At 47.9% G+C, this 27,969-nt stretch overlaps 1 protein-coding gene across 1 annotated transcript; it reads right to left on the reverse strand.

Moving 5' to 3' along the window:
- LOC119383958 (N(4)-(Beta-N-acetylglucosaminyl)-L-asparaginase) lies at nt 1-27,935 on the reverse strand. Its single transcript, XM_037652237.2, has 8 exons — nt 27,432-27,935; nt 25,954-26,110; nt 11,635-11,747; nt 10,821-10,933; nt 6,250-6,440; nt 4,145-4,252; nt 3,020-3,153; nt 1-441 (listed from the first exon to the last, which is right to left on the reverse strand). The coding sequence occupies exons 1-8, from the start codon at nt 27,592-27,594 to the stop codon at nt 347-349; spliced, it is 1,074 nt and encodes a 357-aa protein (XP_037508165.1). The 5' UTR covers nt 27,595-27,935; the 3' UTR covers nt 1-346.
- Between the last annotated feature and the right edge of the window lie 34 nt (nt 27,936-27,969).

Genomic DNA, 27,969 nt, shown 5'->3' on the forward strand with positions numbered 1-27,969 from the left:
TATATAATACACACTTGTTCTTTTATTTAAGCAAACAGAGAACTGCTTGGCATTTATAAATCTTGTGAGTCTGCAGCAATGTCTCTGTGCACACAAACACACACACATCGAATGTTCATGACAAGTAATGTGTGAATCTTGCTGCATTGTCTTGAAAGCTGCTGGCCACATCAGCTTGTCAAGTCTGTTAGATGTGACTTAGTCGTGCGAGCAGGTTTGTCTGAATCGCCATACCACGTCGAAATAAGGTGTCCTCTTACTGCAGAAATGAGATGTCAGTGCTTTGAAGCTTTTGCTTGCGGTGGTTCAGTTGGGATGAAAATTTTCTTGCTGGTTCTGAACAAACTTAGTTGGTGCACTTGACATGTTCCACCACAGCAGTGCCGTATTCTGGCTTTGCCACTGAGTAAGGAAATGATGGGATGCCATGGCAAGCTGCACCTGCAATGAAAGAAAGCACAAACCCCATTCAGTGCACTGTGACCATTCCGCTTTGTGCCTCACATCTACCGTAAAAACTGGAATATAGGTCGAACCCCCCACTTCTAACTACTGAAAATAAAAAAAAAAAAGTACGTGGAATAGCCAAGGTATCAGAAGGCACGTGCCTTTACCGTGTAACAAACGCAATTTAAAATGGTGAACGGTGAAAATGCCATTTATTTACACGTAAGTTCCACATGGCAGAAAGCCAGAAGATGGGCTCAAGCATTATCTTCGTAAAGCATCACAACCGTCTTCACAGCATTAATTTGGATGCACTTTGAAGTCACCGGTAGCAAACACGACGCGAGCGCGGCTCCCGGCTAAACTGTGCAGCCTTCGTTTCCACCTCTAGATACGCTGTAGTTTGGCACCGAAACAGTTTTCTTCTGATCGCTGCGTGACGTCGTGTGATCCTTCAGCGTCCACCAGTAGCGAATGCTTCGGTGGTGACTTCGATCTGCCCGCTGATCATAGCCATACGTGCCGCTCTAACCAGAGCCACCGGCATCGCAGGAAGCAACAAAGAAATTGTATCCGGCGAGATTAGAAGAGCGAGAACACCCGTGCAAAGATAAACTTTCAGTTATTGTTTGTGACTCACTGCTCCCGCTCGCGTTCACGTGCGCAAACATCCCAACACACCTCTCAAGCACTTCAGACCAGATTTCTTCATGCCTTCGTGAACTCGATCTCTGTTTTCTTGAACGCTACGGTGAACTGTCGTCGGCCACCCGTCGAAAACAAGAACAAAAGCACCTCGGAGCCCAAAGAGATTCACAAGACAACAAAAACTCAAAATGAGATCGCCCACGGCACAAGGCTGGTTGTAAACATAGCAATGCTGATGATTGCGATGGTGATGGAGGCAGTTGACTTCAGTTGCCCATAGTGGCCAGACTTGCGAAGCTTTTCTGCCAATGACCGGTATATAAGACGGGGGTGGACTTTTTAGGGCTGTTTTTTTTTTTTAAATTCGACCTATATTCCGGTTTTTACGGTAAGCAGGAAATTGTTTGCACTAGTCAGCACCAAGTGGAATGTTAGATGGCAATAGCATCGTGTTCACTCTACCCTGCTCAGGCCACTGCACACACACAGCAGCTCAGTAGGAACACTGATGTGCTATCGTCATCGTAATCGACCTGACTACGTCCACTGCATGGCAAAGGCCTATCCAATTACCCTGGTCCTGTGCTTGCTGCAGCCACATTACCCCCGTGCACTTCTTGACCTCGTCTGCCCACTTACTGTCTGCCTCCTACTGGCACACTTCTCTTCTCGTGGAATCCAATCAGTCTCTCCTAATCACCAGCGGTTATCTTGACTTATCACTACATTCCCTGCCCATGCTTCTTGATTTAGGCTAAGATGTCTTCAACACACATTCGTTCCCCGACTCACTCTGCTCTGTTCTTGCTCCTTAACATTACACTTATCACACTGCCATCCATGACTCGCTCTGTCGTCCCCAATTTAAGTTTAGGCTTGAGGTATGCCTGCAAACAACACTCATTACTAACAGCACAAGGCAGAATGCTGTTTCCATTCCACCAAAGATATGAGTGTTCATGGAACATCCACTTGACTGTGTTGTCTGTGCAGCCAAATGCAATTTGCGTCTTACCACTATGCATACTGTTTGCAAACTGTTTTCTAGGAAACGTTAGAGAAAGGAAAGGTCAGGAGAGGCCAGCCCTGCTGCACTGTAGACAGTGTGGTGAAAGTGATGTCATTTTTTCAGAAAGAAGTACTCGGACTGTTGACCCAAACATACATGTTTTCCATAGCAGCTGGACCAGCGAAGCTATTGCAGCTCGCGGCTTCTGGAAAATAGTAAAATAGTTTTCACCCCAGGCTTTTCTCACCGCACGATTCGTTCATGGCACAAGCCACCTTTGCACAGCAGTGTGCAAGCTTGAAAATTGTATTTTGGGTTTGTGACCTGCAAGTGCGTCAGTGAGAAACACATGCAGGCTGTCACAGTGGTGGTCTTCACTGCCTTCTTCAACAAGCCATGGAAAGACGTGTCTGATCTGCTTTATTAAAACGTTTACAGAGATTTCAGAGATCTTGTCGCACGTCAGCAGCTAATCACAGTGAAAACTCTGAAGCTTGCATCCATCTGCTCCAGAAAGCTGATTAGAGAAGCAAAGGAAGACAACCGACTAAGACTGCAGCACTTGTGTCTCCAGAAAACGCGACCTCAGAGCCTCTCGCATGTTGTTTCTTTCCTCCATGGAGAAAACAAGTACTACCTGTCACTGTCCCATTTGCACAAAGCAACAGCCACTGCAATAAAAACTACACTACTTTACAGCTTCCATCTTGCCAATGCTCTTGAGCCAGTCTGCCGATAGTATGCACAGAAATAACCTCTAGAAAGTTCTTTCTAGCTCTATTGCTTGCTTGCCTCATCTGTCACGTAGGTGCTCTTTGCAGCCATGCTGAACTGCTTACTGTCCTCAGAGTAACAATCCACAAAGCTGTTTGTCACGTGGACACACATCTGTATAAACATGCTCAGGATACCAACCGTAAGTCCCATCGATGCTGACAGCCACCAGTGCACCAACAAACTTTGGATGGTGCCGCACTATGAGATGGAGGGCGGCCACACTCGCAGTCTGGGGGTCAATGCCACGCCTCATGCTCTCCACTGCATGAAAGCTGCAGGAGGACAGAATGCAACTCTCCTTCAGGTCTCCTTTGCATGGCACCAGCATCATGCAGGCACAATTCCGACACTAACTCACTATTCGGCACATTCTCCTAAATTTACCTTAAACAATTACTCCTTGTTGGTCTCGCCATTTCAAGGACGGTTTGTTCATCTGTACGTAGTCGGTACAATGCAGAATGTCCATAAAAAGAACCATATGGATTAATCACAAAATAAAAAAAAAGCAAAAGGGTTTTTGCTTTTTCCAATTTATACACCACACCCACAGTGCTGCTCCTTGTGTTTTTATGACACCTGACATACATTTCGTTAATGCCTTGCTAACCATGGCACCCTGAATATAGCATATGTAACACATATAATGGCACACATATTAAATTGCTTGTATTACACGATGATGACTATTTATTATTACGCTGCAGCAACTAACGCTGCATACTACTGTAACTGCTTTTAAGAAACATCTGCTACATAGAAAAATCAAACTAAAGTCCTGAGTAACAAATCGTTTAAAACAATGCCAAACAATAAAGCAAAGCAAGATTATTGTGTTGCATATCTGAGGAAGACAAAAGTTTCCAGGGCACAACATTTCTGAAAGAGCTAGCCTGGAAACATAGCCTCTAGTTAAATGTTTTAGAATTAGTTCATGGAAACTACGAGGTTATCCATTGAATTACAAGCGTCATGCGTTAACAGTGTGGAAATTCACATTTGCCACGAAGCCCAAATTCCACAAATTTTTGCTGGAAGGTGTGAAGTGAGAGTATGCACCTGTTGCCAAATGAAGAGGCTTGGCGCGCAACAAAGCTCTTACAGACACTGAAGCCACATCACTGAAGCAGCCCTCGTCTTATTCTTTTAGTCAAGCACAGATAGAGCTTGACAAGAGATATTTAACCAGTCTAGTTGCATTCAATGTTTGCCTCAAGTGGCCCTTACAAACAAGGAAATGACACAGAGGTGGCCACAGCTCACCTCGGCAAGTAGCGCATGAGGATATCACCATCGCCAGTGGCTGCAGCCCCGCCCACTTCCTGGTCAGCGTAGGCACCTGCACCAGGGATGGGCGAGTCTCCGATACGGCTGCAATGCACCAATCGGGACACTACAATGTTTCACATGGCACAGCCAGTGCACAGGTGGTTAAACTGAGGCTTCCTCCTACAAAGCAAAGCTGCATTTAAATTGGGAAAAAGACATACAGAATATATTTTGTTATCTAGCTGACTGAACTGCTCGTGCTTGTTTACATGCGCGCCATTTAAAAAACAAACAAAACTACAAATTTTGTATCAGCACCTATTTCAACAGCTGTAGTTGTTTTCTTTTAATTTTGTGAAATCGCAGACATGACATTGAGAGGCAAAAGTGGGATAGTTTCTACAATTTTAAAGCATACACACAAGCTTTATTATTGGTGATTTACACTCGGACACAGAGCACAAACAACAGAACACTCTAAACAGCAGTGGCCAAGAAGCAACACATAGTTTTTAGATCACAGTGGTTTTGCTGCTGCCAATGCAGCCTTTCCTCAGAAAACTTGTCTACAAGAACTTGCAAGGAGTAAGCATCCCCTCTCTCACCACCGGGATATTTACAAGTTTTCCACAAATTGAAGTTATTATTAAATATTGATGCAACATAAGTACAAGTTTAAGATAAATCCAAATTCATAAGCTTTACAAAAAAAGTTCGGCCGGCATGCTTTTGGCTTGCGCTGTGTCGGCTGACTTATGTCAAACAGGTTTTTGCAAGCAAGATGTCTAAAGCAGCCTGGCATGCTTCTGTGCTCCTCTAGTTTGAATTTACCAAGACAAAAATTCATACAGATTTCTGCGCTAAATGCGCAGAAATCAGTATGACTCCCATCAACATGCTTTTTTTATGATTGCCACATTGGCGGAAAGAAACCATATCTATGAAATGCATGCACAACTGCAAATCATCAGGCATCACAAAGGCCCATCTGCTTGAATTATGCAAAGGGGAGAGTGCTCGCCATGTATCTGGTCACTAGTTTTACCTGTGACACCGTATAACCTTGGTCTTCAATATTTGAGAAACGGAGAGAAACATAAAATGGCCAAACACTTGGTGACCATACCAAAAAGAAGAAGCAGAGGTACATAAGAGATTTCTTGTGCCAAAAATGAATGGCTTTTCTGAGTGGTTTTCGCTTCTCTAAATAAGAAGCTTGTCACTGTGATTTTTGTTCACTTGGCATACCGGATTTTAATGTTTTCTGGTGATACGAAATTCAGCTGATATGAATATTTTTTGCAACCCTGTGAGTTTCTAATAATAGTGATAACAACAATAATATCTGGGGTTTCGCGTGCCAAGACCACAATACAATTATGAGGCATGCTGTAGTGCAGGGCTCCGGAGATTTTAACGGCCTGGGATTTTTCAATATGTAATGACATTGCACAGTGCACGGGCCTCTCGCATTTCACGTCCATCGAAATTTGACCACTGTAGCTGGGATCAAATGCGCAACTTTCGGGTCAGCAGCCGAGCACCATAACCACTGTACCACCACAGCAGCACCCTTGGAGATTTGTATTACCAAGATTCTACCGTAGTTGATTCAGTCTAATGACTTACTGACAAATAACAAACCTGAAAACTGCACATTGTATGGGAAGAGATATACAGAAATATCAAGCACACACTATTAAGTGGCCTTTGGTGAAACATATTATAGTATACAGTGAAAACTAAATAAGCGAACACATACAAATCAGCCAACAAAGCCTTGTTATTCTTGTACAGCGGGTTTTGTGCACAGGCTGTTGTGACATTCAGATGTGCAAGTTGTTAATTTGAATTAATCATATTGCATACTGAAGCAGGCACGTAGGCAAGGGGGGGGGCCCGGGCCCCCCCCCCCCCGAAATTCGTCTAACCTTCTATATTTCCGGGCCACTTTTTCTTCTTTTTGCCATGGAAAGACTTTCTTTCGAACAATTAGGCCTCGGGCCCCCCCCCCCCCCCGAAAAAAATCCTGGCTACGTGCCTGTACTGAAGAACACTATTTCCGAGGCTGTTTTCCAAGGCAACAGTGAATAACTTGCCCAGGGATCTTGTGGTTCATGCCATTTGTGGAGGTGCCTGCTGCTAGCCTCTTGTTGGCATCGATGACCACCATGCCAATGGTGTCGTGGTTATGCTCACTGGCTGCAGATGGGCAGGCATCCCTGTCTACAGACAGCTGCTCTGCTGGCTGGTACGGACCACAACTCGTCCGTGGATCTGGAACCACATTCTGTAAAGCATACCAACCCAATCGCTAATTCTATTGCACTCAACTCTTTTATGTAACGAATGTGTGAGGCAATGCTGATATGTATTGTCTAATCTAAGCACACAGATGTGGCATACCTCTTCCAACAGTTCCTCCAACTTGCATTTTCCTGAATGACTACTACGTGTGGTACCAGTTTTCAGGAGTGTAGATAGGCGAGCTAGTTGATAGAGATTCATTGTAACTATTTCAAAGCGCAAACAAAGAACACAGCCTGCGCCTTTAAATAGTTGTAATGTACCTGTTTTCATTTGTGCCCCTAAACGACACTGAGCTTGAAAATTCGTCACACAGTGGTAGCTATACTCAACACTCAACATAGAGCCGCAAGAACTTTTTTTGCAGATGTGTTGTACAAGCAATGTTACAAGCGTCTAATGCCACGGCCACAATTTCCAAACCACAATTCGCTGTTCAATGAGGTACAGCAGCAGCTGTGTGATGCTCCTCGCCGCTTACTCTCCCAGACTCCACGTAAAGTGTGCAACCACATCAACCCACAAGAGAGGATCCTCCGTTGTGTCTACCACTCACCACCCTTCATGTGATGCCAATGAAACGAAACCTAGTGGAAGAGGTTGAGTGGTGCACAATGAGTGAGCATCCCTTTATTCTTAATGGTGAACACAACAGCTCTTTTCATGTTGGCATTATCGCCTCTCTTCAGCAGACCAACAGACAGCTGTTACGCTAGGAACGTCGCACACAGAACCCCGCTGGCATCAAGATGTATAAAGGAGGAGGAAATAACTTTACTGGGTGGTTTATTGGGACGCTGTCAGGCCCTTGGGTCCTGGCATCGTCCTCAGCCAGCTGGACTGCCCTGCATAGGCCTCGTGGGGCTAGGATGAGAACAACCGTCTCCCACTGCTCATTGCTGGCTGCTGCGCAACCTTGGTGCGGCATCTGGAGGCATGCTAACAGAATGTGTAATAGGTCCGCTCTGTCCTTACGTAGCCTACACCAATCAGTATGATGTCCTGGGTAGAAGTGGCTGTATGCCACTGGGTTGAGGAGGAAACTGCCCACTGCTTGTTGCCTGTTTAAAATGGGTGGCTGGAGGGATACTGAGCCCTTTCCGATCTGTAATGTGTTGCAATTTCTTTGTAACTAACCATGCAGTCTCTCCTTGACCCCAGTATAGACGGCTCCATGGTTTGACGTGCGAGTCCTCAAACCACGGTGTGAGCTGCCTCATTGCCAAGGAAAGTGGAAAAGCACCAAGAGGAGCACTGGACTGCCTCAAGAGCATAGTGTCAAGCGGCCCTCATGCATTAAAAAAAAGGCAGCAGGCGAAGATCGAAGCTTGAAGAGATGAAAAATTCATGAATGCAGCGTGTTGCTGGAGCCTTTTCTTTTCTAATGTTTCGACAAGCGTCTTCTTCAAGGCTGCAACTGCCTACCTTAGCGCATGTATGTGAATGTTTTGTACCCTCTCCTCCAACCCAAAGAAAAGAGAAGGGAACAGGGGTGGGGGAGAAGGATGGGCTGGCATGTCGATTTGGGTGACTCAAAAGCAAAGAGGAAACAGTAAAAAATAGAAATAAAGAAAGTGGAGGGGGTGGGGGGAGGATTCGCGACAAAAGTGCACAAGAAGAAATAGCTTTGCTGAATTACGGTTGTCATAAGTGAGTACCACCCGATAGTGACAATTTCACATTGATAACGATGGTTACAAATTCATAGAAGAAAGGCTTCCTTCTCACTGGTTTTTGTTGTGTGTATACTATATCGAATGGATTCAAGAGCTCCCTTTGAAACATTTATACCTACTGGCTGGTGTGTATTAAACTTGTAAATAAGATATGGTTCTGTTGCGCTTCATACACAACTTTTCTACCATAGCGGGTCCCCTAAATAAGCTCTTAGTCGCTGGTGCTTCATTCGCATGGTCGAACGACTGCGAGTATGCATTTGAAACCCTCAAAGGACGCCTGACTTCCGGACCAGTGCTTCGCCACTTTGACGAGAGAGCGCCCACTATTCTCCACACCGATGCAAGCGCACAAGGCATCGGTGCAGTGCTTCTGCAGCGTGATGCCGCCTCTAAAGAGCAGGTTGTGGCATACGCTAGCCGGACCCTGTCAACAGCTGAGAGGAACTACACGATCACGGAGCAGGAGTGCTTGGCTATCGTCTGGTCGATACAGAAATTTCGCCCGTACCTCTACGGTTGGCACTTCACCATCGTCACCGACCATCATGCACTGTGTTGGCTGTCATCAATGAAGAATATGTCAGGACGTCTAGGGCGCTGGATATTACGCTTGCAAGAGTACAATTTTACTATCACGTACAAGTCTGGCAAATGTCATCACGATGCCGACGCGCTGTCCCGATGCCCACTTTCGTTCTCTCTTGACAAGGCGTCCTCCGCATCTCCCTCGACTGGCTCCGACGTCCTGCCTGCCTCACACCATCTCTCAATCACCTTGCTGGATCAGATGAAACTTTCTTCGCGCTCCGATTTCCGTTCACTTCAGTGGGCAGACTCCTACTGTCGAACTTTCATTGATCACCTTCGCGGCATCACTAAACCACCCAACAGCCGCTTGCGACGCCAGCTTCGACAATTTCGCCTGCAAGATGGGGTGCTTCATCGCCATATTTATCATTCCACGGGTAACAGGTGGGTGCCAGTCCTGCCCCGCTGCCTTTGTCTTCAAGTTTTGGAAGCATTTCACGATGACATTGCTGCCGGCCACCTAGGATTCCACAAGACCTACGACCGCATCAAGACCCGCTGTTTCTGGCCTGGCTTATCCACAACGGTAGCCAAATACGTGGGCTCGTGCACGTCGTGTCAGCACCGTAAGCGGTCCACATCCCCTACCGCCGGTTTCCTTTAGCCTCTTCCCTGTCCGACCACACCTTTCGAATTTGTCGGAATTGACTTGTATGGTCCCTTGCCGTTGACGCCGTCCAGTCACCGTTGGATCGTCACTGCAATCGACCACTTAACAAGATACGCCGAGACTGCGCCTCTTCGTTCTGGTACCGCTACAGAAATCGCTGCCTTTTTCTTGCAGTCCATCGTATTGCGCCACGGAGCTCCTCGCGTTCTTTTGAGTGACCGTGGCAAAGCCTTCATTTCTGAGGTTCTCAACGAAATTCTGCGGGCGAGTAATACGAAGCATAAAACCACGTCTACATACCACCCGCAGTCAAATGGCCTTACTGAGCGCTTCCACCGAACGCTCTCTGACATGATTTCTATGTACTTACGTCCTGACCACAAAAACTGGGACAACATTTTGCCATTCGTCACTTTCGCCTACAATACTGCGATACAACGATCTACTGGCTACAGTCCTTTCTTCCTCGTGTATGGACGATCTGCCTCCTCCGTCTTCGACGCAGCATTCTTTTTGCCCCTGCTCCGTGCAATGCGTCCCTACCAGAAGAGTCTGCAGCTCGAGTCGCGCACTGCTGTGAAATTGCTCGTCGAAACACGGAAGCTACTCGGGAGGAACGAAAACATCGCTGCGATAGTAAACGACGCGACGTGGCCTTCCATCCCGGAGATGAAGTCTTGCTATGGACCCCGGTTCGGACGTCTGGGCTTTGCGAGAAATTTCTTCACCGGTACATTGGCCCCTACACCGTTCTACAACAAACTTCTCTAGTGAACTATCTTGTCACCCCGCTTCAGGCCGTCACTGACCATCGTCGTCGTACCACAGAAATTGTTCATGTCTCTCACATGAAGCCTTTCACTGCTCGTTCTAACGATCTTTGAGTTGCGGCCAGGCTGGCCGCTTCGAAGAGGGGGGGGAAGTTAGTGTAAGCACATTTAACGTACTTCATCGTTCTCACTTGTACATAGCCATCATCATCGCTATTCTTCTTCTTGGTGTTGTGTGCCGAGGCAGACACTGCGGATTAAACGGTTCTGCTGGAGTCACCTGGTCCGGTCGTTCTGCGTCTTTCACTGTATATTTTATGTCTCTCGGGGACTGAAAGTATCATTGAAGTATGTAAAGTTTGCAATCATTGAAGTTGTGACCTGCCACATTATAACAGTGTGCCACTGCTTTCGGTAATTTCTTCTCCGTGTCCGCGCAATGCCTGCTTAATCTAACATGAACAGGCTGTCCTGTTTCACGAGTGTACTGTTTGTGAAAATATGAACATTCGATCATGCAGATAACGTTTGAACTAGTGCTCTGGGAAAACTAGGTGATATATGATGGACGTAATCACTTCTGGTGCTTTTAACTACAACATCACACGCTAGCTCTCTGCATCACAGGCAGGCAAATTGCAATTTTGGCAAGAGCCATGACCTCCAGACAATCTGCTCACAATCTCATGGCATCTAAGGAACTTGTAGCCACTGACCTGGCGGTAGTTTGGCTGACAGTTGTTGGCCTTCCATTCAGTCCACATCTGCTTGGAGTGGTTTGTCGCGAGCGACTCTTCCTGGAAGCCCATCTCAACCGCAAACTGGGTGGCTGCACTGGCACAGTTTGGGAAGATAGTGTACTCACGCTGCTCTGCCACTCTGGCAGCAGCAAAGACAACAAGCAGTTCAAGAATACAAAGCAGGAAATGGACTAAAAATTTAAGAAAATGGCAAACACGAATATCGAGTATAAGACAAAACGTCTTGTGTTTGCAATCATGGAATGCAAAGAAGAAAACACTTTAGAAACACAAAAAACTGCATCTTTCTCAATTTTGTATCTCACATTCGTGTAAAATAATTTTTTGGGTTATAGGTGCCAAAACCATGATATCATAATGAGGCACACTCTAGTGGAGGGCTCCAGATAAGTTCAACTACCTGGGGTTTTTTTAGCTTGCACTGACATTGCACAGAACACGGGCTTTCAACATTTAGCCTCCATCAAAGTACGACCACCACTGCCAGGAGCGAAATTGCATCTTCCGTGTCAGCCGCCGATCACTGGGCCACTGCGGTGGCTTTTCATGTTCACATAAGCACGTTCTTAATCACCAGGTCGCCAGATAGCAAGAACAGAAGGGCAAGTAGAACCCTGGCTTCATTAAGCAAATTAATAGTCGAGTCAGTAGCAACCAGTTGGCACTAGAGAAATGACAAGAGCTCATCAGTGAACGAAGAAATTGTGGCCACCACGGTGTTGCAGATCGCAATGAGCACATCTCCTCGCCAAACAAAGAAAAGCCGTACCTTTCTCGCCAACGAGGAACGTATGAGTCGAGCGCTCCATGACTGCTCGTGCCACGGAGATGGCATGCTTCACCCGGCGCAAGTCACCCACAGCCCCCATCGAGTAGCTGGGGCTGCAAAGTGCAAGCCAGGACATGAAGGACAGTATCTGGGAGCAGGCACAGCAGACAAGAGTCATCAGAATGGCTCGAAGCTTTTATTTTACCTGGTGCACTCATTACCAGAATGCATACAATGTACAGGGTGTGATCAAACAGTTTAGAAAATGAGCATCTGTGCAACAAAGTACGGTACCTCCAGCACAAATGTCTAGCGAATCTCTCTTTCAAGGCAACACAGTAAGCTCTCTTCAGTGCCTTGGCAGAACGGGAAAGTGTGGCAGATGACTGCTTATCAGACACCGCGTAGCACATGGACCTCAACCTTTTGTGTTTAGCATTGCAAGCCATTCAGACTACCATGTCTCGACTAATATACTAATAATAAAAATGATATTGTAGCGGGGTCGCAGCTATGACTGTGGTGAGGTGTGCGAAGAAGAGGCAGACGACGTGTCGGTGTTCTGAAAATACGCAACCGCCATCTTGATTGCTGGACTACTCCATACTGTAAATAAGTTAAATATTGTTGTAATCGCGTCAAACGTGGCTGTGACTATTATCTGCCCTCTGCTGTTCAGTGCGCAGAGCCTGCGCGCGCATCCTTTGTTGGCGCTGTTATCCTGTTAAAAGCGCGGCGACCAAGCTGTGTCGTGTCATATGTGTTCATTCTAAAAAGAGACAGGGCGTGCAAACACGGACACAAGAAAGAGATCAGGACACCACAAACGCCGACTAACAACTGAAGAGACGCACAACGGCTGAAAAGAAAGAAGGCACGAAAACTTATCTGCGCATGCCCATGCAACCAGCGAACCTATCAATCCGGCACGCGTGGCGGTCTACGTGGAAGATAACTGTTAAGGCATTTGATTTCATCTTTATGCAAGTTAATCGACGGTTGGCTCACGCATGCGCTACCACTATTCTCAATATGCCATGCTTCAATCATCAGGCGCGTTTCTTCATTTCTATGCCGGTACAACACTGCGCATTCATCGAATTTTGGCGTGCACTTACAATCTCGACAATGTAATGATAGATTAGAAGGTGAGCCTCCTGTTAGCGATCTCTTATGTTCCAACAATCTCTGGTTAATGCATCGGCCCGTCTGCCCTACGTAGAAGCGGCCGCAGCTGAAATGGACCTTATACACCACACTCGTACGGCAATCAGTGAATTTGTTGGTGTGTTTTACGAAACAATTATCGGTCCGCTTCTTGTCTTTTACTCGCTCATTCTTCCTCTGCACAGCGGCACAAATCTTACCTAGCTTATTGGCAGCCGTGAAAACAACATTAACGCCGTATCTACTTCCTACTTTCTTTAGCCTGTGAGATATGCAATGAATGTACGGAATACATTGTCGAGATTGTAAGTGCACGCCAAAATTCGATGAATGCGCAGTGTTGTACCGGCATAGAAATGAAGAAACGCGCCTGATGATTGAAGCATGGCATATTGAGAATAGTGGTAGCGCATGCGTGAGCCAACCGTCGATTAACTTGCATAAAGATGAAATCAAATGCCTTAACAGTTATCTTCCACGTAGACCGCCACGCGTGCCGGATTGATAGGTTCGCTGGTTGCATGGGCATGCGCAGATAAGTTTTCGTGCCTTCTTTCTTTTCAGCCGTTGTGCGTCACTTCAGTTGTTAGTCGGCGTTTGTGGTGTCCTGATCTCTTTCTTGTGTCCGTGTTTGCACGCCCTGTCTCTTTTTAGAATGAATACGTACCAACTAGCTCAGCTCTCTGTTATTCTAAGCTTCATTTCTAGTACTCTGAGCCCTTTTCCGTGTTCTCCTACTTATCTGAACAATCCTGCCTCTTTGGCTTCTTTAATTGCTATTTGCTTGGTCCGTGCTAGAACTTTTTCATGGTTTTCTAAAAATAGAGTTTGCCCAGTTGAAGTTCAGCTTTTGTGCGGCTTTCTGCAACCATCTACCGGACATGCCAGGAGGATATGTGCCATATTGACCGCGGAATCATGGCGTCAAGTGAGATTTTACCAGGAATGCCTCAAGGTCCGTTGCTCGACTTCGCGTGACGATCGCCGCCAGAAGCAGATGTACGCCGACTGGATGAGGGTAGCTAACCAGCATGCGGAATTCATATGGAGGGTAAAACTTCGAGAACTTCAACCATGTAAGAGGAAGATTATTTCTACTGTTTCACCGCAAAATAACTTGCTAGTCCTTGGAGGAGCTGCCTTAGATGATAGTCACTGCAAAACCCTAGCCTTAGGTCCTAAATACTGTTTTAAGCCGAACCTGAAACCAATAGACGTTTTAACTTTGCCGCGTACAATCACTAGACTTGTTCCTGAAGAAGAGCGTTCCCACTGCATTTCAGACTGCATTGCTAGCATCAAGGGTTCTAATATGCATCTCAAGTGTTCTGATCCTATCCGGCCTTTGGTTAATTACTTTGTCGAGAAGAAACTCAGGCCAGTAATTTCAGATAAGGAAGGGTATTTTGTAATTATGCCGGACAGTTTGTTCTCAGAAAAAGCATTAACAGCCATAGAAAAGAATTTTAGGACGGTGAAACTTAAGCCATCGGTAGTTAGGCAACGTGCTGTCGACCTTTTGTTAAGACATAATCTTGAGAGAATAGCTTGTAATGTCAAGAAGGCTAAATCACTTACTTTAGAATTGTTTTTTTCAGCCAAAACACATAAGAACGAGATTCCGTTTCGAGCAATCGTTTCAGAGCAAGGCACCTGGCAAGCCGCTGTATCTAGTTATTTGCAGAACTGCTTAACCTCTTTGAGTTTTTCAGACCCTTTTCGTATGCGTAATTCTCAGGCGCTAGTTCAGTTCCTCTCAGAGGAGAACCCCGGCTGTTGTAAAGCTTTTAGTATGGATATTGAAGACCTATATTATTCTTTGCCGCATAAGGACTTGTTAAAATGTGTTAATGAATGTATTAACGAACAAGGCGACCAGACGGTTTTCACCGATAAATGTGGTGTTTCTACCGGGGCATTTCTAGAAATCCTTTCCATATATTTAAAGTCGACGCTGGTAGGTTGGAAGGAAGGCGTTTATGTGCAGAAATCAGGGATATGTATTGGTTCTAAGGTTGCTCCGGTTCTTAGTGATTTATACCTTAGCAAGATTGACAATCTTTTGGAAGGCGCCTTAGGTAATTCGGTTATTAAGGTTTTTCGTTATGTGGACGACTACTTGATTTTTTGTAGTGATGAGGACTTTGAAAAGGTGGTAACTTCCGTGAGCGAAAAATTTGAATTAAATGGAGGAGGGCTGAGCTTTACTAAAGAGGTGCCTCAGAATAATGGAATACAATTTCTAGACATTTCCTTAACGTTCCAGAAGAACCACGTGTGCTGGCAGTATTCTCCTAGATCTTCCAAACCGCTGTTAAATTTTTCGTCGAAGCACTCGAAGGTTGTAAAAAACGGCATCGCCATGTCTTGCCTTAAGTCAGCCCTCACCAAGTCGTGTGAGCACAAAATGAGTGATAGCTTTAGCGCACAGGTTACGCGTCTTTTAGATGTAGGGTATCCTCGTGATGCAGTGGCCACGGTCGCTGAGCGTTTAAAGAAGTCTATTGTGTTAAGTCCGAGCATGGTTGCAGAAAGCGATAGGAAGAAACGTGTCGTAGGTATTCCGTACATTCATTGCATATCTCACAGGCTAAAGAAAGTAGGAAGTAGATACGGCGTTAATGTTGTTTTCACGGCTGCCAATAAGCTAGGTAAGATTTGTGCCGCTGTGCAGAGGAAGAATGAGCGAGTAAAAGACAAGAAGCGGACCGATAATTGTTTCCTAAAACACACCAACAAATTCACTGATTGCCGTACGAGTGTGGTGTATAAGGTCCATTTCAGCTGCGGCCGCTTCTACGTAGGACAGACGGGCCGATGCATTAACCAGAGATTGTTGGAACATAAGAGATCGCTAACAGGAGGCTCACCTTCTAATCTATCATTACATTGTCGAGATTGTAAGTGCACGCCAAAATTCGATGAATGCGCAGTGTTGTACCGGCATAGAAATGAAGAAACGCGCCTGATGATTGAAGCATGGCATATTGAGAATAGTGGTAGCGCATGCGTGAGCCAACCGTCGATTAACTTGCATAAAGATGAAATCAAATGCCTTAACAGTTATCTTCCACGTAGACCGCCACGCGTGCCGGATTGATAGGTTCGCTGGTTGCATGGGCATGCGCAGATAAGTTTTCGTGCCTTCTTTCTTTTCAGCCGTTGTGCGTCTCTTCAGTTGTTAGTCGGCGTTTGTGGTGTCCTGATCTCTTTCTTGTGTCCGTGTTTGCACGCCCTGTCTCTTTTTAGAATGAATACGTACCAACTAGCTCAGCTCTCTGTTATTCTAAGTGTCATATGTGTTTCTGCCATGAGCTGCAATAAACGGCTTTCGCATATCGGCGTCTTCATTGCAACATTGGCGACGAGGATGGGATGAAGCGGCACTGAAGCTATGGCCACCACTTACGGCAAGCTGCCGGAGTTCTGCCCGGACTCGGGAAACATCGACGTCTACCTAGAAAGGTTCGAACTATTTGCGAAAGCAAATGGAATAGACGACGGAAAGAAGCTTGAAGTCTTCCTGACCATAATAGGAGAGAAGGCCTACGTGACACTGCGTAGCTTACTGCTGCCGAAAACGCCCACCGAAGTAAAGTACGAAGACGCCAAGAAGGTGCTGCAACAGCACTACGCCCTGAAGCGGTCTGTGGTCACCGAGCGATACCACTTCTACCGGCGGAACCAGGAGTCAAATGAAACCATCGCACAGTTTCTTGTGGAATTGAAGAGGCTCGCAGCGACATGTTCTTTCGGAAATTTCCTCCAAGAAGCGCTACGGGACCGCCTAATTGCCGGACTACGGAGCGACACCATCCGATGCCGTCTTCTCGCCTTGCCCGACGACGAGGTCACCTGGGAACGGGTGTGCAAGGTATCCACCGCCATGGAGGCTGCACAGAAGGACACCCAGGACATGCTGTGCGACAGCGCCGGGGCCAGCAACGCTCAACTGTACTGGCAAGGAAGCCAAGGGAAGCCTAACGCAACAAGCAAGGTACTGGAAAAAAACTATACGCAAAAAACTGCAGTAGAGTGTCATAGGTGCGGTGGTCAGCACGCTCCTACAAGGTGTCCATTTTTAAAAAGTGCTTGTTTTAAGTGTTCTAAACGTGGTCATGTCGCAAAAATGTGCAAAACGCGAGTTGTTCATGCTGTAGAAGTACCGGCAACAGAGCAGGATTTGCAGGATTTGCTGACTCTATGTCAAACAAACAGAGCAGGCAGTCCGCCTCCCATAGTAGTAAAAGTAATCATAAACGGTCACGAAGTACCGATGGAATTGGACACGGGGGCTGCCGTTACAATCATGTCTGAGAAAGACTTCGCAGAGAACTTCCCTGACCTATCGTACAACTGTGAGGACGTAAAACTCGGAGTGTACAACGGCACCGCAATCAATGTAAGGGGCGTTGCCCAAGTCGATGTGAAGTGCGGGAAGCAAAGCCACCGCCTACCACTTGTCATTGCCAAGTATGAAGAAGGGGTGCGCATGCCGGTGCTCCTCGGTCGTGACTGGCTCGCAAAGATAAAAGTGAACTTGCCTGATGCCTTGCAGAAACTGCATGAGGTTGCGCTTAAAGTACAAGCAGTCGCGCCTCTAAAAACTCAAGGAGCTGTAGAATCATTAAAACAACAGCACGCTGATGTTTTTCAAGCAGGCTATGGTGCTATAAAAGGATACAAGGGTAGCATTCGCACGAAAGAGAATGCAGTTCCAGTTTTCTGTAAGGCGAGGCCTGTACCGTATGCCTTGCGAGAACAAGTGGAAAAAGAACTGGCGGAACTAGAGAAGGCTGAAGTAATTTACCGGGTGCGGCACAGCACCTGGGCAACGCCACTAGTAATTGTGCCCAAGAAAAATGGACCAGAAATAAGGATATGTGGTGACTATAGAGTCAGTGTGAACAAGTGCATCGAGGTAGATCACTATCCCTTGCCACTTCCTGAGGATATCTTTGCATCCCTGGTGGGAGGAACTGTATTCACTGTGTTAGACTTGGCAAAAGCTTATTTACAGCTGGAGTTGGACAAGCATGCCGAAGAACTTCTAACGGTTAACACGCACATGGGTCTCTTTAGATACCGGCGGTTGCCGTACGGCGTTGCGAGTGCGCCTGCTATGTTTCAGGCAGTCATGGATCAGGTTTTGCAGGGCATACCTGGCACAGCCTGTTACTTAGACGACGTGCTGATTGCTGGGAAAGACCTACCAGAGTGCTACAAACGAACGAAGGAAGTGCTAAATGCTCTGAGCAAGCACGGGATCCGAGTAAATGTGGCGAAATGCGTTTTCTTTCAAGAAAGGGTACAATACCTAGGGCACGAAATAGACCAACACGGTCTGCATCCCACGGCGAATAAAGTAAAAGCAATCCTTGAAGCACCGAAACCGAGCAATGTGACCCAGTTGAGGGCATTTTTGGGCCTAGTGAACTTCTATGCAAAATTTTTGCCCAATTTGGCCGGACAACTAGAACCGCTTCACCAGCTTCTACGCAAGGGAAGCATATGGCAGTGGTCGCGTCAGTGCGATGACTGTTTCAGGCGATGTAAGCAGTTGCTAACTAAAGAAACAGTCTTGGAGCTGTATGACGTAAAAAAGGAAATCCAGCTGACATGTGATGCATCTGCTTACGGGCTGGGCGCGGTGTTATCGCACGTAGTGAATGGCGTTGAGCGTCCGGTCGCATTCGCTTCCAGATCAATGTCACAGGCGGAAAGAAACTATGCCCACATTGAGAAAGAGGCACTCGCCATCATTTTCGGCGTAAAGAAATTTCATAAGTATCTTTATGGCCGCAGCTTCGTTATTATCACTGACCATCAACCACTCACGATAATTTTTGAAGCTAGACATCACAGCAGTGCTGTGGCAGCGGCGCGAGTCCACCGCTGGGCCATTTTTCTGTCGAACTACCGTTTCCGCATTGTGCACAAAGCAGGGGCAAAGATTAGCAATGCTGACGGCTTGTCGCGTCTACCATTGTCTGAAAACACGGATGATGTAGATAAGATTTTTTACTTTTCTCCTGCCAGAGAATTGCCCTTAACTGCAAAGGACATCGCACATGAAACATCTAAGGACTCTGTCTTGAGTGCTGTGCGTGAAATGACATGGCATGGCTGGCCGCGGTCGGTAGATGCGCAGTATCAACCGTTCTTTGTAAGACGGTTTGAACTTTCGGTAGATGATGCCTGCTTAATTTGGGAGAACCGAGTGGTTATACCCCGCGCTCTTCAACAGGAAGTACTGTTGCTGTTACATGAACAACACATGGGAATCAGTAAAATGAAGGCCCTGGCGAGGTCAATGGTATGGTGGCCCGGAATCGACAGCAGCCTCGAACAAACTGTAAAACAATGTCACATCTGCCAGAGTGTAAGGCCAGTGGGCCAGCCAGCGCCACTGACCCCATGGAGGTGGTGCACTAACAGTTGGGAGCGAGTGCACCTCGACTTTGCAGAAAAAGAAAACAAGATGTTTCTGGTCGCAGTCGATTCACACTCCAAGAGGGTAGATGTCAAAATAATGAATTCAACAACGGCGCAAAAGACCATTGAAACAGTAAGGTCATTGTTTGCAAGCTATGGGTTGCCTCAGGAGATATACGGACAACGGGCCACAGTTTCGAGCGAAAGAGTTTGATGATTTCTTGCAGGCAAACGGGGTCAAACATACTTTGACTCCGCCTTATCATCCTCAATCTAACGGCGCAGCAGAACGAGCCGTGCAGACTGTTAAGCAGTCATTGCTAAAGCAACTGCTAGAGGATGAACGGAGCCACAGTTCCAGATCCTTGCAACACAGAGTTGACAACTTCCTTTTCGCGTACAGAACTACGCCGCACACATTCACTGGTAAAACACCAGCAGAGTTATTTTTAAAGAGAAAGCTGCGGACAAGACTTTCTCTGCTCAAACCAGACATGGAAGGTACGATCAATTCGAAGTCCGAGAGAGAAGTGCGCAGTGCAAATAAACGTAGGGGAAAGCCTAGAGCATTTTCTGTGGGCGATCGTGTGCTCGTGCGTACTGTTCGTGGTGAACTTGTAAAGTGGCGACCTGGAAACATTGTGAGCGTGAAATCTCCGGTAACGTACCTGGTGAATGTTGATAAACAAACGCGCTTTGTGCATGCCGATCACCTACGTTGCACTTCTTTGAAACATGACGAGTATGTGGAAGACTGTGGTGATGAAATGTCTTTGCCGCATGCCAGTGATATTTTGGAAAAGGGAAATTGCTCAGCACAACCGCCAGTGTCGTCACCACAACCGCCGCACACCCCTCCTGTACTTAGACGTAGCACACGGGTGACACGGCCACCAGATCGACTGATGTACCATTGAATGTGATTTTGTTTGTGGGGGAGTGTTGTAATCGCGTCACACGTGGCTGTGACTATTATCTGCCCTCTGCTGTTCAGTGCGCAGAGCCTGCGCGCGCATCCTTTGTTGGCGCTGTTATCCTGTTAAAAGCGCGGCGACCAAGCTGTGTCGTGTCATATGTGTTTCTGCCATGAGCTGCAATAAACGGCTTTCGCATATCGGCGTCTTCATTGCAACAAATATATTCGTAACATTTTGGTGGTGGTGCTGGGTACTACGCAAGACGGAACTCCGCAGCGGACGTGTCCTGGACAGCCTCAATATGTCAACAGAAAGCAACTCTGCTGCTGCCGCTTCGACCGCGACTCCGGTACAACCGGTACAGCCGGTCGTATTGACTCAACCGCGCGATCCCGGTAACTTCTGCGGCACCGACCACATTGACGTCGATGACTGGATTGCGAAGTACGAGCGGTTTGCAGCGGTCTACAGGTGGGACCCTACAATGATGCTCGCCAACGTTGACTTCTATCTCTGCGGAACAGCAGGCGCGTGGTTTCAGGCTCATGAAGCTGACTTAACAAGTTGGGATGCCTGTAAACAGAAGCTTCGCAACCTATTTGGTAGAGCCGTCGGACGCCAGTGGGCCGCTTCTAAAGAACTCTCCTGTCGGGCACAAACTTCCACCGAATCATACGTCTCCTATATCCTTGACGTCCTGGCCCTTTGCCGTCGTGTCGACACCAACATGTCAGAGGCTGACAAAGTAAGCCATTTGCTCAAGGGAATTGCGGATGACGCTTTTAATTTACTTGTGTCTAAAGACTGCTCAACCGTGGACGACATCATCAAAGAGTGCCGCCGGTTCGAAGAGCTGAAGAGTCGCCGCATTGCCCAGCATTTCATGCGACTTCCGAACACGGCCGCTACATCATCCTGCGAGGACCTTCAGCCGCCATGCGGTCAACCGCCTACCAACGAGAGCGTAGTTTGCATCGTGCGCCGAGAAATCGAGGCGGCGTCGCCATCATCTTTGCTGACGCGACCATCTGATGATCTTCGACCAACGGTCTCGTTGATCCAGCAGGTTGTGAGGGAGGAGCTTGCAAATGTCGGACTGCAGCCGGTATGTTCGTTGACGGAACCTCGTGTCAGTTCCATAACGCCTCCTCGTGCACCGGAAATGTTTCGCCGCTATCGTGACCCTGCCCAGTGGAGAACGCAGGACGACAAGCCGATCTGCTTTCGTTGCCACGGTGTAGGACATATTTCCCGCTACTGTCGTTCTCGCACCTTTTCATCTCGCTCGTTTGCTGGCTATCGACGTGGCGACAACCACCGGCCCCTGCAGTTTCCCGCTCGTGACGGTGCACCATACGATGAGGCTCTTACGACATCGGTCCGACGCTCCAGCCGTTCGCCGTCCCCACACGATCGTCGCTCCCGGTCACCTCAGCCCCGTCGCCATTCGTCGCCTCGCCCTACTGGACGCCCATACTCGGAAAACTGAGCAATGCAGCTCCCGGAGGTGATGCTGCATTCGACCCCCGACCTGAAAACCCTCTGCTGACCCTCACTACGGACCAGAACCTGCTTGCTGTGGAAGTGGATGGCCTGCCTGTTACTGCCCTCATTGATACCGGCGCACATATTTCTATTATGAGCTCTTATCTCCGTGCACGATTAAATAAGGTCCTTACGCCGCCCGAGTCCCTATTTGTACGTGTCGCTAGTGGGGGAACTCCGGCTGTACTCGGAATGTGCACGGCACGTGTGAGGTTCTCCGACCGCCAGACGTCCGTTCTGTTTCATGTTCTCGCTCATTGTCCTCATGATGTCATCCTCGGACTCGATTTCTTGTCTGACCACTCAGCTGTCATTGACTGCTCGGCCGGTGTTGTACAACTTGACATGCCTGCGTCCGCCGACGTGTCGGAGGTGGTTCAGACGAAACTTTCGTGTGCTGAGGCTATTCGTCTGCCACCACAAGCCCTAACTTGCGTCGCTGTTGAACCCTATCCCAATGTACTGGATGGTGATTACGTGGTTTCTCCTTCTCCCAGTGTTCTACTGGCCCGCAACGTCTCATCTCCGTACACAGTTGTAACTATTACAGCGAACAAGACGTGCCTTCCTCTTCTGAACTTCGGACTGAGCCCTCAAGTCCTACCACAAGGGATTGCTCTCGCTACTCTGTCACCGTCGTACGAGTGCCAGATCTCATCGGTGTCACCCGAACTGCCCGCTGTCGTTTCTCCAAACCCGCATAGAGTCGACGCAGTCACCTCTTCTACACTGCACAACAACATAACCAAGATGATTGCCTCAGACCTTTTGCCATCTCAAGTTAAAGACCTCAGTGACCTCCTTATGACCTACTCTGACATATTTGACTTTGACGGTAGGCCCGTAGGTCAAACCTCGCAAGTCAAGCACCGCATAGATACCGGTGATGCAGCTCCAATTCACAGGCGTCCTTACCGAGTTTCACCATCAGAGTGCCAAGTAATTCAACAGGAGGTCGACAAGATGCTCACAAAAGGCATTATTGAGCCTTCTTCGAGTCCGTGGGCTTCCCCTGTAGTCTTAGTTAAAAAGAAAGACAACACCTGGCGTTTCTGCGTGGATTATCGGCATTTAAACAAGATCACCAAAAAGGATGTCTACCCGCTTCCTCGTATCGATGACGCCTTGGACTGCCTTCATGGTGCTACCTATTTTTCTTCGATAGACCTACGCTCTGGTTACTGGCAAATCGCCGTAGACGACCTCAACCGTGAGAAGACCGCCTTTGTAACGCCTGACGGTCTCTACCAATTCAGAGTCATGCCGTTCGGTTTGTGCAATGCGCCGGCCACGTTCGAGCGGATGATGGACACGCTTTTGCACAGCTTTAAATGGTCTATCTGCCTTTGTTACCTGGACGACGTCATTGTGTTTGCTCCCACCTTTGAGTCTCACCTCGACCGACTGTCGTCTATTCTTTCAGTCTTTCGTGCGGCTGGGCTACAACTTAATTCATCGAAGTGCCACTTTGGCCATCGCCAAGTTGCTATTCTAGGGCATCTCGTCGACTCATCCGGCATCTGACCCGATCCCGACAAAGTACGCGCTGTCCTCGATTTTCCCGTGCCAACTTGTGCCAAAGACGTTCGAAGTTTTGTGGGCCTATGCTCATATTTCCGACGATTCGTCAGAAACTTCGCAGATATTGCCCACCCCCTCACTGACCTTCTCAAGAAAGATGTGCCATTTTCGTGGGGTCCTGACCAAGCCAGTGCTTTTTCCCGCCTCATTACGCTGCTCACCACACCGCCGATCCTCGCCCACTTCGACGCGTCCGCTCCAACCGAGGTCCGCACCGACGCTAGTGGTTACGGCATTGGCGCTGTGTTAGCCCAGCGTCAATCCGGTCATGATAGAGTTCTTGCGTATGTCAGCCGGCTCCTTTCTCCTGCCGAACGCAATTACTCTATTACTGAGCGCGAGTGCCTGGCGCTTGTATGGGCAGTTGGTAAATTCCGCCCCTATTTATATGGTCGCCCTTTCACCGTTACTACAGACCACCACGCTCTATGCTGGCTTTCAGCACTCAAAGATCCAACAGGGCGCCTAGCTCGTTGGGCTCTGTGCCTCCAGGAATTCACGTACACAGTGGTCTACAAGTCCGGCCGTCTACACCAAGATGCCGACTGCCTTTCTCGGTACCCCGTCGACGATCCAGACCTCGTAACGGATGACACGTCCATCTGTATTTCCTCGCTCTCCGCTTTCGGCAACATCGATGACGAGCAACAGCGTGACGCGTCCCTACGAGATCTAATCACCCGCCTGAATACTGACTCGACGGACAGTTCGCTTCGCATGTTCGTCGTCATCGACGGCATTTTATACCGCCGGAACATGCGCCCAGTGGGACAGGAACTACTAGTTGTAGTACCCACTCATCTCCGCTCGACCGTACTTCAGCAACTACATGATGTACCAACAGCCGGCCATCTTGGTGTTGCCAGAACGTACGACCGTGTCCGCCGACGCTTTTTCTGGCCCGGCCTCTACCGTTCCGTACATCGTTATGTCGCTTCTTGCGAGTCGTGCCAACGCCGGAAAAAGCCAGCTGTGCACCCCGCCGGGCTCCTTCAACCTATCGACGTACCTGCTGAGCCTTTTTTTCGTGTCGGCCTCGACCTTTTGGGACCTTTCCCACTTTCTCACAACGGTAACAGATGGGTCGCCGTTGCTACGGATTATTCGACCCGTATTGCCATTACGAGACCTCTCCCGAGCAGCTGCGCTACAGACGTCGCCGAGCTTTTGATCCAAGACGTCATCTTACATCACGGCGCTCCTCGTCAACTTATCACGGACCGAGGTCGTTACTTTTTATCCAAGGTAATCGAGGACCTACTTCGCTCTTGTGCAACCAAGCACAAGCTTACGACGGCCTATCATCCCCAAACGAACGGACTCACAGAACGTTTGAATCGCACGCTCACTGACATGCTCGCCATGTATGTCTCGAGTGATCATCGCGACTGGGACATTGCGCTACCCTTTGTCACTTTTGCTTACAACAGCTCGCGCCACGACACTGCTGGATATTCTCCCTTTTACCTTTTGTATGGAAGAGAACCGACCTTGCCGTTCGACACGCTCGTACCCACCCCTGCCCACCTGTCCACCGAATATGCTCGCCACGCTATTAGCACAGCCGAAAAGGCCCGTCAGATCGCCCATCGACGCCTTTCGGACTCGCAACTCCGCCAGAAACATACATACGACAGTTGCCACCGGAACGTTCGCTTCAATCCGGGTGACCTCGTTCTCCTGTGGTCTCCATCTCGGCATGTTGGCCTCGCCGAAAAACTTCTGCCCAAGTACTCCGGCCCTTACCGTGTGCTACGCCAGGTGACTGAGGTTACCTATGACATCGCCCCTCTGGACCATATGGCGCCCTCTACGTCTTCCAATGTCGTCCACGTCGCTCGCCTGAAGCCGTACCTTTCGCCCACCACCTGCTGACAGGCGCTGAGTCGGCGCTTTCGCCGCCGGAGGTCGATGTAGCGGGGTCGCAGCTATGACTGTGGTGAGGTGTGCGAAGAAGAGGCAGACGACGTGTCGGTGTTCTGAAAATACGCAACCGCCATCTTGATTGCTGGACTACTCCATACTGTAAATAAGTTAAATATATTCGTAACAATATTATTGCTATTATGAACTCAGAAAGTTCAACATGTTGTGGATCTGAAATGTAGCAGGGTAATTATGCACTGCAGGAAGACACATTGCTTCCTTGAGTTCTGAAAGTACATGTAGAGCCCAAAAAGTGTATTTCAACAGTGGCTGTAAAAGTAGAGATTTGTACCACGTATGCATTTTTTTTTGTCACTTTGCAAGCAATGCTTTATGTACTCTTTCAGATGAGGTCAACCTTTGGCTGGGGAGACAATAGAACCTGTTGAGGCATCCACTCGATAAGATTATTACTGGACCTAAGGGGTGACATGTGATGGCTCAGGACATGGCTATCACCAGTAATGCAATTCAGACTTGTAGACAAATAGTGTACATTTCTTTACCTGGCATATATACTGCTATCAACCTGAGGTAATGGAACTGGGACCCATCTACGCAATGCGGACATATAAGCAATTAAACGACAGTGCACGTGTAACTTCTAAGCTAACAGAATGTAGTGTGTGCATGCCGCCATCGTAACCTATCAGCGTCGTTTAAGCACTATGGGGACAGTATCGGTGTTCGAACGAACCAGCCCAAATCCCTTTGCCCCTGGTAATCCAGAGGGCAAGTCTACACCGACCCATCAATGATGAGCGCATCCAAGGTTGTCTCGCCGTCTTCATCCGGGCTGCCACCATAGCCCACTGTGCCATCGCACTGGTCCCTCTCGCACTGCGAGCAGCCCTGCTCCACGGCATCCAGCGCTGTCCCGTTCTCTACGGTCAGCACTTCCCACGCTGCATGCAAAAATAAATAAATGAAAATTGTTGTTACAGTCTATTACTGATTACGAGATTATTACTATTATGAGCTAGTCATATGCATAGGTCGGCAAACTCACTCATGAGTCAACTCACTCGGACTCACTCCGACTCAGATCGGGCCACGAGTCTGACTCTCAGTGAGTCCGGGTGAGTAATATTTTGGTGAGTATCAGCCCAAGTGTGTCGGGCTGAGAAAATTTTAATGAGTCTGAGTCCGAGTGAGTCCAGTTGAGGAAAATATTGGTGAGTCCGAGTCCGAGTGAGCTCTAAACGCAAAATATATTTCTTAAGCGAGTCTGAGTGAGCTCCACTTGTTGTTGCCGACCTATGGTCCTATCGACTCATGTTCAGCATTACTGCCAGCCTTATATAGGTTTAAGATTATCCTCAAGTCTACCCACATATATCGCAGCGCACTAGCATTCATACGCCATCTCAATATTTATTCATCAGAGGTGTGAGTTGGGGGAGAGGGGGGTTGCCATGACCTCACCCGCAAACTCTTCTACGGGAAGTTCATGATATAAATATCTCGTGTGAGTCGTGTATTTCATAAAAATGTCCTTACTAGATACCGCTGATAACTAGTATAACACGGTACAAGATCAAATGGAACACCGTAGAGCACCGATTATGGGAGATATTGGCGTTAAAAAGCATTGACACCGTGATCGCAACAGCAAATTTTACCCTAACGGACTCATGAGTCGACTCACTCAGATTCAGGTCAAGCCGTCTGAGTCTGAGTGAGTCCGGCTGAGTAATGTGCTATTTAGATTGAGTCCGAGTGAGTCCAGCTGAGGAAAATTTTGGTGAGTCTGAGCACGAGAGAGCCCCCAGAGCAAAACATATTTCTTGAGTGAGTCCGAGTGAGCTACAATTTTTTTGCCGACCTATGGTCATATGTGATGTACCCACCCCTTACGTAATACCGCTTCAATAGGGTCTTTAAGGAATAAAAATGAAATGAAATGAAATGCCTCGCTCCGCAGAGACGCGCTTTTTCGTGAACCATAACATCGATCGCAGTCGAATTACACCCTATATATTGCATATGTGAAATTACTACATGCGTACGTTGCAACCAGCATACAATAATTGCATTTTCACCAACTTTCGGCGTTTCAGCATGCTGGTAGTTCATTCATTGTTGGTGCACATGCACAAATTTATAATCTGTAGAAATGTGTATGCATTGTCGCGCGGCGCTCATGTACGTGTACCTCCGTTCGTAAGTAATCGCACAGCTTTGTTGACACGAATTCAACACACAAGGAGCACATCATCCGCATACCTCGCAGTGTAGCGTTGGAGAATCCCCAGGTATTCACGACAAGAGGGAACGCACTACAGTAACGTTCCGACAGGTGAATTGCGAACAGCAGAGGGCAATTCATCAAAAGGAGCGCCGTTGCTACAAGGCACTGTTGTTGCACGCGGTCGGTCCCCATGGCCATGTCTTTGGTGGCGATCGATTACCCCTACGCACCATGTAACAAACCTACACGTCTTGATGGTGTATGCCCGTCACTACAGTTTACACACCGTACGTGGCGCCACGTTCTACATTCTTATCGCAGGCAGCACGTGAGCTGGATGATATAACCACTCAACACAGCAGCTGATACGCGTGATAGGCATTGAAAACCTTCCGACAGAGCAACAAGCTTCCGATTGCTCATGGACTGGAAGGAAAACTAGACGCCTAGAAGGACGCGGCCAATGAGTGGAAAGCGAAACCATCCTAATTACTGCCGATACCGCGTAACCAGAGGAGATACCGCACACACGCCGCATTCATCCGAACCGGCATTGCCGGCATAACGACATAA

Source organism: Rhipicephalus sanguineus, chromosome 2 (genome assembly GCF_013339695.2).
Source record: "Rhipicephalus sanguineus isolate Rsan-2018 chromosome 2, BIME_Rsan_1.4, whole genome shotgun sequence".
Classification (NCBI taxonomy): domain Eukaryota; kingdom Metazoa; phylum Arthropoda; class Arachnida; order Ixodida; family Ixodidae; genus Rhipicephalus; species Rhipicephalus sanguineus.